Below are 12,956 nucleotides of genomic sequence, written 5' to 3'. Positions count from 1 at the left end.
AAAGAACATGGGGATCCATATATGATGCTTTGAATCAATTTAGACCCTTGCTTGATTGACCCCTTGCACTAAGGGTCTCAAACCCTAGTTATGATCTTGATGAGGTACAAGTGGACATACACAGTACCTACAAAAGAAACAAAGCTACACTAGACATATTTTTGATATTTTGGTTAGTAATTAAAGGAAATTAAAGTATAATACAGTCACAAATATGCTTGGTGGTCTCTCCCAAATGCAAACCCAATGAATGATAGGTGAGGAGGATACCAAGGTGTGATCTCAATGCAAATGCCATGTTAATGAGATGGCATGAGGGATCTTAGGGTCAAAATTAGGGTCTTACAGATAGGAATTCTCCTTCTCACCCTTTTTCTACTACTTAAGGCTCGTGGCGCACAACTCAAATTGTAACTGACAAGTGTTGAAGATGAATCTTTTTATTGTGCTTAAGTAATGAAGCAGTGATCCAGTATTGATGTTCAAGGTCTTCAAAGTCTTTACTTTTGAAATCTTGAGTTGACTTGAGTGTGAAGTCTTAAGCTTGAGTTTTTCTTGAGATCCAGTGGAGTGCAAGTGTAAAGGTCCTAATTCAATTAAGTGATCAAGGAATTTATGACCATCCAATTGAATATGAGTCCTAAAAGAATCGAGAAATTTTTCAGGACAAGGTCAAAACAAAGTCCAATTTCAAGTCTAATTAATTGATCAAGGGTTCACTTGATCAACTAGTCAATGGGGCAAAAATCATGCTAAAAACAAATTAACGACATGGAGTTAAGAAAAAGAAATAAGACATTGAAAATTGGAATTATCATGAATAAACCAAATCTCCAATGTGTCACTAATTGAAATTAGAAAAAGAATTCATTCTAACAAAACCTAATTTAATTAAAATCCTAATCTAACTACTAATTAGTAAATTTATCTATTAAAAAGTCTATTTAAATGAGTTTTTTTTAAATAGTTTTTTGTTTTATTAGACATGTGAGAAAATTAAATTCTAAATTATGCGCAAAAAATAATATCGAAATTGGAATTAAAATCGGGTAAAAATGAATTGATAATGAAGAAAATTAGAAGAAAAAAAAGTAAAAATGGAAACTGGGCCATTTTTTAGGTGGAAAGACAATTAAAATAAGACTCAATGGGCAAAAAGACCCAAATAACCAGTTTCGTCTTATTCATGTTTTGTCATTAGCGATTTATCTTATATGTTCTGCAAAACAAATAGTATTGTGCCATGTGGCACTAAGAGAGAGGGGGAAAATAGTGACACAAGTCACACTTCTGTACATTCTGCATTTGCTCATCAATTTTGCACACATTCATGAATTTGATCTATTAAAATTATCAAATTAAATAAATAATATGCAAATTATATATCACCTGGCTCGATTTTTTGCAAGGAATCCAAATATGCAATCGATTTTTTCAAATGAGCCACGAATTTTGAAGAATCGGGAAAAAAGGTGAAGAATAAAGTGTATAATGAATCAATCGATTCATATTCGGTATAATGATTAATTAAAAAGTAATCACATATTCATAATCATGATGAAAAATCGCTTCTAATGATATATTCACATGCAATTAACAGTTAAGAATTAAAAAATCACTATTTTCAAGTTTATATGTCTTATGCAAAAATAATTGATTATCCAATAAGTAATTCCAAAACAGTAGCTTAATCGAAATCAACCAACAAATATTCAATAATTCATGGCAAGAGTGTGGAACATATATAGGATTCTCGACGAATCGGAGATTTATTTCGGTTAGTGTTGAAAATTTGAGCGCCCAAAAGAAATCCAAAAAACTTCAAGAATGAGCTTCTTTAATCCAATTAAATTCCAAGGCTTGATGATTTTTTTTATGATGAATGAATGTAGAAGATAATATAGAATATAGAATATTGATGAACAAGCTTGAATTGATGAACTTTTTATGATGATTGTCGATGAAACTTGATCAACTTTAGATGCTGATAATGTATAAATTGTTTATGGATAATTTTTTATGATAATGCTTGAATTGTTGATATATAATTGTTGATGATAATGTAGAAATTTTTTATGGATGATTTTTGATGATAATTCTTGAATTGTTGATTGATAAGTGTTGATGATAATGTAAAAATTGTTGATGGCTAAGTTCCACCATTTTAGAACTTCAATGTGAAGTTCTAAATGGTGATGGAGATGAACATTGACGAGGGTGAGGGAGAAGATGAATATTGAGAGAGAATAGAAAAATAATGGTTAATTATTAATTTTCTAAGTTAAGTTAGTGATGTTAGCTAAGGCCAAAATTATGAGAAATAAAATATTTATATAGAATTGGTAGGTGAATGATCATCCTTGGATTGTGATTCAAGTAATTGGTTTATCAACGTTTAAGAGTTAATTTAATCATTAGTTATGGATCACCAATTTCAACCATATGATTAATTGTTAAGAGTGGCTACGATTGAGTGAAAAAATGGAAGTTGAGATTTGTGTTAGTTTGAAAGTTAAGGTAGTTAAGGGTAATTAGGTAAATGGATAGTTTAGGGAGAAATAGGTAGTTAAGGGTAATTAGAGACCAATGGTGTTGGAGTTTAGTAAAAGTACCAAATTAGGATCTAAGGTAAAGAGTCACTAGTAATTAACTTAAATCTTAATGCATTTGCCTTGATTTTTATACCACTTTTGGCTTGAATTTTGAGTGACTTAACCCATCACTTTTAGTACTTTTAAGAAGTGATATTTTCCAATAATGAATAAAATTTTCCTTTTATTCCAACTTTTCTCTTTCCTTTGAATCCAAGCAAACCTCTAAATTAAGTGATGATCACTTCAATCCCCCTTAATAACCATAAATATCAAATAAAGAGATGATCCCCATCACAAGTAATACGGGAAATAAACCCGAATAATTATCAAATAATATCCACGTCAAAAATCCACTTAAGCCGATTAAATCCATTATCACCGAACCTTTGGCCTAAATTTGTTACCATATGCAAATGTCGATGAATGCATGACCAAATAGAAAAAAAAAAGTAGGGAAAATTTTGGGGTATGACAAGTCCAATACAACATCATCCTCGTTTACGATAGAGGAGATACTATCCAAAGATCGGAGTTTAGCAATTTCTACTTCATCAATGGAGCTATGATCATAGCTCATCACCTCTTGGTCAAAAAAGTGGACAATCTCCATCAACACTTATATTGACGAACCTGGTGAGGAAGATTCAGAATCAGTATTACTAAAAGAGACGTGAATATCGCAATAAACTTTCTTTATAATATGACCGAAGTCGGCTTGGCTTAGGGTATCCTTACATTCTCTCATGCATGAGTCCCAAAGGTTTTTCTTTTCTTGGATACTTAGGGTTTTTAACATATTTTTGTCATCGTTGCATTCATGTACAATAGTCATTTCTTAAAAGAAAGAAAAGCGGATAGAGAGATAAAAGCATAAATACCTGAGATTGAAGAACATTGAAAGCTTAGAAATCGTCTTGAAAGAGAAATAAATTACTTCAGTGGATGATTAGCAATAAGAGGAAGAGATGACTTTAAGTAAGAAGGAGTTTTCTTAACGACTCTAAAATTTGAGGCGTTTGGGATTTTTGAATATCAATTTCCCATAAAAATCATCATTACATTAGAAAGAAATAATCTGGAAAAGATACTGATTCGTTGTCGCGCACGGGTCAAAACGAGTAATTAGAAAATTGTAGTTTAGCGGAAGCGACAACTCGAGTATCGTATCGCAAGGATTCTTGTATTATTCTTAACCTAATGAAATCGATTTAAGGGGGGTTTATGTTTAGTAGTCGATTTAGAAAACAAAGCCAAAAAAAGTGATTAAAATAAGTGATTATAAAATAAGCCAATCTACTGTTTTCGGTTTCCGGCTAATCACTGGTTTTTACCTACCAATTCCCTAAGCGGCATCGATCTCTATTCGATTCAAATTCAATTGACAAACGCAATAGATATATGACAGATTTATATTCCTATATTCCGAATTAAGCAAACGGATAAATACAATCGTGAATTAAGCAAACACGATTTACAAACGCAATTTAACGACAAAGCGACGAAAACGACGATTAATAGTTAGGAATGCAATCATACGAATTTAATCAAAACCATTCCATAAAATACAGATTAAGCAAATGAAATTTCATAGAATAGAATTGAAAGAGAACGGAATTAAATTGATAGAATAAAAACCTCAAAGCCTTGGAAATTCGGTTACAGCAGATTGACTCTAGAAGATTAGTTCCTCTTCATGATCGCACAAAATCAAAAAGTTATTGGGAATAATGTGTCTTTGCTACAGTATTGCGGCTGCCCTTTTAAACAGAATAAGGGTTTCACTTATAATTCAAACTGGGTCAAAAAACCTAAATTTGGCCCAACAAATGGCTCAAAAGAAATTATTTCCTAAAGTACGAAACTTCAACGAATTATTTGAGATATCTGTACTCTGAATAAGCTTTTGGCTTCAACACGAAAGTTATAGCCCTTTCTCTTAGCTTTCCAACGCATGTTAGAACGCGCAAAACGGAATCCCTTAGCTCAAGTTATGATCTAAGCAGTGGACGGGTATCAAATAACCGCTAAAACTGAAAATAACAAACGAAAATAGATTAAAGGCAAACATGAACTTAAATCTGAAAACATAATAAAATATTAAAATAAGTAAAATAAACTAGATAAATGCTTAAGTACAATTATAGAAGAATGTGCATCAAAATGCACTGATCAGATACGCCCCCGCGTCTGCCACAATTGCCCATGTCACTAAGTCGGGTCTATAGAACAGGCAACAGTATGTTAGGGTCGGGTTATACCTCGACCCCATAATGGACAAAAAAATGTTCCGGAATTCTTTTGTTCGAACATTTCACTCTTTTATATTTTATGTTTGGGAGGCTTATGTACATCCCGAAAATTATTTTGATCAATCGATGTCTGAAATCGAAAGAAGTCTGTGATGAAGTAGGGATGGTTCATGTGTAAGTCGGGTAGTAGTCAGGGCTAGAACACTGACTCGCCTAAGGGATTTCCGAGATATAATCCGGCCTAACAGAGTCGTCGTATTGTCGGGTTAAGGGTCCTGATGGGCCGAGGTGGAGAGCCTCGTGTTGTCGAGTATGGAGCATGCATAATCAGAGATAATAGTCGGATGAAGGGCCACCATTTGGAAACAGTATCAAAAAATGAAAGGTTATAACGACACCATAATGAAGCAGGTGTTACAAGTCATTAAGACGTGAAATTAAATGATAAAACGACGACGATTTTTTAAGCTCTGAATGTAGGAAGGGAGAAGAAAGAGTTCTTCATGATTCTTTTGGGTTATGAACGAGACTATATAACGGACATCAAGAAATGAGAAAAATGGGACAAGAACTACCTAAAAAAAATATTTACAGACACGTAACCAATTATTTGAGTATTTTCCTAACTAGCATCGGGAAAGTCGTCCTTTTAATATTTTTAGCAAAAATAAAAGAGAGAAAAAAAATACTAAAAGATATAAGTTACTAATTTATTCTTAAGAAAATTAATTTTAATTAATTAAATAAATAATAATAAATAAAAACAATCCATAATTGTAAAAATAGTCCCGATAAAATGATATTGATAAATATAATATTATTATTTATCATTTTTAAGTTAATTTTTAAAATAAATTTACATCATAACAATCGCAACTAGTCATTTGTACCGACCAAAATCGTAAAATCATTTCCAATACCAATGTTGTTATCTAAAAGGGGAAAACAAATTACCACCAAATTTACTTTTGCATCTTTTTGAGGATAATTTTGAAAATTGTGATAATAACTAATTGTATGAACAACTTGGCATATGCATCGTATTTTACCCCTTTTTCTTACTATTTAAATATTTGTAAAAAAATAATTTTTCAAAAATATTTTTAACATAAAAAATAAAATAATTATAATACATTTTTATTGTATTAAGTTGTTTTTTGTGAATGAGTCATTAATGAGTGTTTTTGAAGGATAGTAATTATGTTTATTACTAACTAATTGATTAAATTTAAACATTTTCATCTTTTAAATAAAAAAGGAATAATTAAATTAAATTTATTACATAAATCATACACAGGAAAATATAATTTATTGAAGAATTACTAAAAAATAATATTTTCATAATATCTTCAACATAAAAAGTGAATTTTGGCATAAATCTCAAGTAAAATAGTATCCACATGCACATATCCTAATAATGGAGACATAATTTCATCCTCAATGTTAGCGAAGAACTCTCTTCACCTTCCAAAACAAGTTCAAATACAATACAACTTAACTTGTCCCTACAAAACATCCAACACAAGAATCTCTGCAATTAATCCAACAACAAAATGTCGATGGTACCAAGTAACAACATCCCGTTCGACGGCTCCTCAATCCAAGAACTTTCACGAGAGAATCCAAGTTTTCTGAACGAGCAGGTTGATTGGAAGGAGACCGCAGAAGCGCATGTGTTGAAAGCTGAAATACCGAGGTTGAAGAAAGAGGAAGTGAGTATTGAGGTTGAAGATGGAAGAGTGCTTCAGATAAGAGGAGAGAGGAGCATGGAGAAAGAAGAATCGAATGATGGATGTCATCGTGTGGAGCGTAGTAGTGGGAAGTTTATGAGGAGTTTTACTCTTCCGAGTAATTGTAAACTGCATGAGGTTAAGGCTTCTATGGAGGATGGGGTTCTTACTGTTACTATCCCTAAGGATGCTGCTCAGAATAATGAGCTTTTGACTGGTTCCAATTCAAATTCAAATTGACAAGAATTATGACCATTCTATTTGAATCCAAACGTTCCTTGTTCCATTTTTTTTTAATGTTTTGATAAGATCCCTGTTCCCTATTTGTCTTTGTTTTTGTGTTTCGGAGAATTAGAAAAAGCTGTAACGTAACAAATGATGTTTTGTTTTGTGTAATTAATCAACTATTCCTAATGTAACAAATGACATATGTTTTGTGTAATTAATTAACTATTCATGTTCTTGAATCATAAAATATATATATATATATATATATATATATATATATATATATATATATATATATATATATATATATATATATATATATATATATATATATATATATATATATATATATATTTATATATTAACGATTTGTGTAGAAAATTATAGATTCCAGGTCATACGAATGACATGGTCGTTGGATATAAATTCAAGTTTTTCTGGTATCTTACTCTCTCTTCCATAATAAGTGATCTAATTAATTATTTTATATAAATTAAAAAATAAATAAAAGAGAATGTTATTTTACTAAAATACTTTTATAATATGTATTAAAAATAATTTAAAAAAATATTAATTAAAAAATAAAATTAAAAAATATATAAAAATTAAAATTAATTATTTATTTTGGAACTATTTTATTCCAAAGGGGGTGAGGGAGTAGTAACTATGTTCTATGTTTCTTGCTGGATATAAATTCCGCCTGCCACTTCGTCACTTCAGTAAGTAATCCAAATTAATAAGTCCTTCAATAAAATATAATATTTATTGGAACATTGGAAGGCCGATAGTTCAAGCTTTTAATGTTAGTTCTTGCTACGGAGAACTGAAAAGAAGAGATTTTGCAGTCCAGATTGATGCAGCAGTAGTGAAGGGTCTGTGGCATTTTAAAGCACCTTCTAAAGTATTTATTTTAGATTATAGGGTGATTCTTGTTGGTACATATGATTGAAGATGAAGAAGATGATGAAAGAGAAGAAAAAAAATGTGTAAGTAATTTTTATTCAAAATGAAAAACGGTTAGAGTTCAGAGTCGGCTACAAATTGAAATTGGTTCATTATTTAAATTATTAGAATCTACTAAATGTAATACAAATTAATTCTAAATGCAATTGAAATGAATCTGAATTACAACTAACATCATCAATTAATTCATATTCAGCTAACTAAAATCAACAACATCAATTTCATCTCTCAAATGGATAAAGTCTTCGGTCTTGATTGTTTTGGTCAGAACATCTGCAAACTGCTTCTGAGTGCTAAGTGAATAACTTCAAGCAGTCTATTCCGAACTTGATTTTTCATAAAATGAAACTTTGTGTCAATGTGCTTGCTCATTCCATGCAGCACTGGATTCTTCGCAAAACCTATAGCTGATTTGTTGTCAATCATTAAATTCACAGGTTTGCTCTCCTTAATCTTCAGATCCTGCAACACGTTCAGAACCCAAACAGCTTGACAAGCAGACAGAGTACATGTAATATACTCAAATTCACAAGTTGACAATGCAATCATTGGTTACTTCTTGGAGCACCAAGAAATGGGACCTCACAGATACTTGAAAAAATATCCAAAATTATTTCTTCTATCAACTCTGTCTCCACATCAATCAGCGTCTAAATAACATATGAGCTCTAAATCAGATTCAGCACCAAAAAGGAACAAAACTTCATACTTTAGAGTCCCCTTAATATACATTTGTATCCTAACAAGAGTTTGGTAATGTGATCACTTTGGTTTGTTCATAAACATACTCCCCATTCCAACTGTATAGTAGATGTCAGGTCTGGTACTACAAAGATATCTCAATGAGTCCACCAACTATTTAAATATTGTAGCATCTACATTATCACCTTCAACATCAGAATCCAACTTGTGATTTGTTTCAGCAGCTGTGATTGTAGACTTGCAACTTATTAGCTTAAATATCTTCAGAAGCTCAAGTTCATACTTCAGATGATGCAAAATTATACCCTTATCATAGAAAAAAAATCTTCATCCCAAGAAAATGTACCTTATTTCCTAGATCATTCATCTCAAACTCATTCATCAGCACCTTCTTAAACTTAGCTATCTCATCTGAATAACTCCCTGGTAGCAATATGTTCTTGTCATATCCTAATTTTTAACCCTAAGATCCCACATCTTATTTGCATTTTTTCATAGAAGCAAGGTCACATTTTGGTCTTTTCCCTTATTCATCTTTGAGTTTGCTTCTTGCAGAGATCACCAAACACCTCTTTGTTTTATCTTTGTGTTTATTTGATTCATTCCTTATCTAACCACTAAATAAAATATCAAAAATATGTCTTGTTTCTCTTAAGTTTATTGTGCAAGGTAGGGCCCCTCAATTCAAGAGCACCTCAAAGTTTGGTGGCCTACTTCTCAAGAAAGTCAAAGGTTCATGTGCTTATTTCCATGCCTTCTTCAACAAGCAACTTCAAGCTTTGAGCAATTTAATCAAGAGGTCATCAAGGACACCTTATCTTGAGTTCATATGATCACCCATGTGCTTTTGAGTGCAAGGAAAGTTCAAGTGCACAAGCTTGTTCCAAGGGGTTTGACCTAAAAGTCAACATTTTGAGGTCAAAGTTCCAAGGATCACAACTACTTCAATTCTTAACATTTTTAATGACCCTTTTTGTATATGACTCTTCTCAACATCCTCTACAACTTTTAGTTACATGACAAGAGCCAATTTTATTGGAGGATCATCAAAAGTTTGGAGACATTATAGGTCATTTGTGGAATTAGTGAAATTTGACATATTTTCAAGTGACTTTTTGCCAACTTTCAAAGAACATAACATCTTCAATTTTTAACATTTGGAGCTCATTCTTATTTCACAATGTCATTTGTGATTCCATCTACAAGTTTTCTTCAAGGATCAAGGTCAACTTATGCTTGGAGGACCATGGAATTCAATGGGACATTATAGGTCATTTTCAACGATGGAACACTCAAATTTTTCTAAGTTATCGAACCAATATTTTATGCCAACTTCAATATGCCATAACTGTATACTAAAACATCCAAATGCAACCTTTCTTGGCACATTCTAATCTTGGCCGTGATGTTAACACATTGCAAAAGGAATGAGATCAAAAAGTCTTTTGAGCAGGATGCCCCATTGAGTTGAACATGGTGACTTGAAACTGCAAAAATCACCATAGGCCAAAATTTGATCATGAATAAACTCAATTACAAGCCAAATTAGCAAGTGTTTTGGTCCTAAACATGTTTAATAAAACCTCCAGAAGTTAATTGACACCCAAAATGCATCATTTTGCTGAGTTTTGATGGATTGCAAGTTACACTTTCCATGCATTCTGAGCAAATTGGTTTTGCACAAATTGAGCATCATTTGGCACGTATGAGATCACCAATTGCTTCCCTATAAATATAGGAACTTGTTGCCTTCATTTGCAAGCTTTGGAAAGCCAATAAACCCCTGTTGCAACTTGAAGTTTTTCCATTAGCTCCATAGGCATCCTCTAAAACTTTTGCAACAATTCCCAAGCTCTAAGACCTTTTGAATTTCTCCAACCAGATCGAGCTTCATCAACTTCTGATTACCATCTGGACAAGGTAGTTTTGAGCATCATTTGAACTCAAACAAGCTACCACAATGCATTCTTTCATTCTCTGATACTTTCCCCTAACTTATCTGGTGTTGATTGATCATGTTCATCATTTAATTTTACTTTTTCATGTTTTGCTTGTTTCTGAAACTTCTTTGAAATTCCCTTTGCTCATTTCACATAAATGAATTTGAGGCGTAAGGTTGAATTCGGGATGAAAAGAGGATCACAATGGTGGTGGTCTCGTGTCTTGAAGTTACCAAACGATGAAACTCTAGTGAGAGCTCACCGGAGAAGATGACCGGAGTATTTCTCAGGTGGTCTGAATTTGGACCAGACACGTTGGCATTTTGAAATGTTTTGATTGGTTAAATTCAAACTGGATCATGGGTTTGGCTTACAGCGCGCTCCATCGTGTTTCTCAGCATTTGAAGTGTTAGATTTATCACGTCAATTGATGAGGCGCGATACAACACTCCTGGTTTTTTCTGATTTTAATTCTTTTTCTTTTATTATTTTAAATTATTTTTTCTTTAAAAATTCGTAGTAATTTCATTTTTTATCAAAAAAAAATCCCAAAATAATTTCTAAAATTCTCTTTTATTTTTCTTCATCTGATTATCATTTTTTCATATTTTATTTCACTGATTTTCTATTTTTATGAATTTTCTCTTTTCTCCTTTGTTTTAATTGGTTTAAAAATATTTTTTTGCATTTTAAAATTCTAAAAAATTTATTATATGTTTCTCATTTTATTTCCTACCTTCCATAATTTTCTTGGCCATTTATTTAGTGTTTGAAGGATTTTATGGATTTTCCATTTTATTTCTATTTTAAAAATACCTTTAATGCATTTTTATTTCATTTAATTTCATTTTTAATTTGTTTGACCTTGTGGATTTTGTAGCGGGGTTTTCGTTACGTTTAGGTTTATTGACTAAACCAAAAGTAAACATACAATTCGAGTCGCCACCGCACTTTTATTTGTCCAAAGGAAAGGCTAAAAAGCGAACAAAAGCCAAGTAAGAAGTTTTATCAAATCAAAAACTAATAAAAATGTCAGAGATCTAGGTAAGGGGGTTGGTTATGAAATTGGAAGGTTTTACGCACTCAAAACATCCTTAGAACTATAAGGGAACCCTTTTTGCAAATATGTGTTCTAGGTCGGTATTTGTGAAAATATGTGCAAAATTTTGGAGGGATGAGAAGAGAATAGATTATATTTATAAGTTTTGTTGTTTGAATAGATGAACCCATTGCCTACATACCATCACAAAGGAGGATCAAAACCTCGTAGTTTGGGGTAAAAATCACAAAGATTGGTGAATTGATTTTACCAAAAGCCTTAAGGTCTTTTGTTATCAAAGGGAGAAAACTCAACCTAAACCAACGATCCACCATGTGAGGAAGGCTTCAACATGCTAGTGAGGGGTTAACCCTATAATAAGCATGGAACGCTTATAATCCAACACTAAGGATGAGGTGAGATTTACATCAACCATTATGATAACTCAAACCTATGACTAATGTTTTTGAAAAGGGTTTTAACAAGTGGCCATTGGAACCACAAAACAACTTGAAGTGAGTTATATTTACAAGTTATATTTACTTACAAAATGAATTCAAAGTAAGATTAAGATTTATTCACAATGAGTATTAATAAAAAGAGTTTGAAAAGTCAAAGGCATAAGGCCTAGGTTTCTAGTTCTAAACAAAGTCAAAGTTTTCAAGAAAAAGATTTTGACTTGGGTTAGAGTGAGGAGAAGAAGAGAAGGGCTAGTCCTAAAGCATACAAAGATAAGAGAGAAAAGATAAATCCTTGGAGTTCCTTTTCTTGAAATCATAGAGATGATTCAAGATGCTCATTTCCTTTGGACCTAGCACACAATCAAGCAATCAAACAATTTGGATTCAAGCTCCTAGGATCTCTATTTGGCTTGTCTCTCTTAACTTGGCTATTCATGACAACGGTCCTCTTTCACAATCTCAAGATGGGATCCCTATCACACAAGAGCAAACATCAAAAAGTTCACAATACAATAAGGGGAATGGACAAAGAACAAGTTTGGAGGAGAAATATTTCAAGATCAACTTTGAGTTTTAGCATTCTAAAGGCATGAGGCCTAGTTGCTCTTCAACAATTTTAGCATTCTAAAGGAATGAGGCCTAGTTGCTCTTGAACTCCTTTAAGCATGGGTATGTCCTAGTTCTAAGTCTTTTCTCTTTTTTGCTTTAGGTTCACACAAAACAAAGACAAAACAATCACAAGACAACAATATATTTATATATAATAATGAGCTCAAATGAGCAAAAGAAAAATGACATAAACATAAAATATGTGCTCAAGTGAGCAAAATAAAAAGTAATATGAATAAATGAGAAAGAAATAAATGGCATTAAAAATAAATTGCAAGAAATTAAATGCTCAAATTAAAGTTAGTAATTAGTATGGTTATGTTAGTTTGTCATAAGACAATATAGCGCTATGTTAAGCAATCGTAAGTCGGCTAATATAGTAGTCACACCTATCTGAGGCTGGTCAATAAAACTATAGGCAAATAAACACAAGTTAGAGAT

The 12,956-nt window shown here is 31.9% G+C and overlaps 1 protein-coding gene across 1 annotated transcript; it reads left to right on the top strand.

Moving 5' to 3' along the window:
- Nucleotides 1–6,267: 6,267 nt before the first annotated feature.
- On the top strand, nt 6,268–6,965 carry LOC127101310 (18.1 kDa class I heat shock protein-like). The gene has a single exon (XM_051038685.1). The coding sequence runs from the start codon at nt 6,397–6,399 to the stop codon at nt 6,811–6,813; it is 417 nt and encodes a 138-aa protein (XP_050894642.1). The 5' UTR covers nt 6,268–6,396; the 3' UTR covers nt 6,814–6,965.
- The last annotated feature ends 5,991 nt before the right edge of the window (nt 6,966–12,956 follow it).

This window comes from Lathyrus oleraceus, chromosome 7 (genome assembly GCF_024323335.1).
Source record: "Lathyrus oleraceus cultivar Zhongwan6 chromosome 7, CAAS_Psat_ZW6_1.0, whole genome shotgun sequence".
NCBI lineage: Eukaryota > Viridiplantae > Streptophyta > Magnoliopsida > Fabales > Fabaceae > Lathyrus > Lathyrus oleraceus.
The sequence above is the reverse complement of the archived record's forward strand: the minus strand, read 5'-3'. Positions and strand labels throughout refer to the sequence as shown.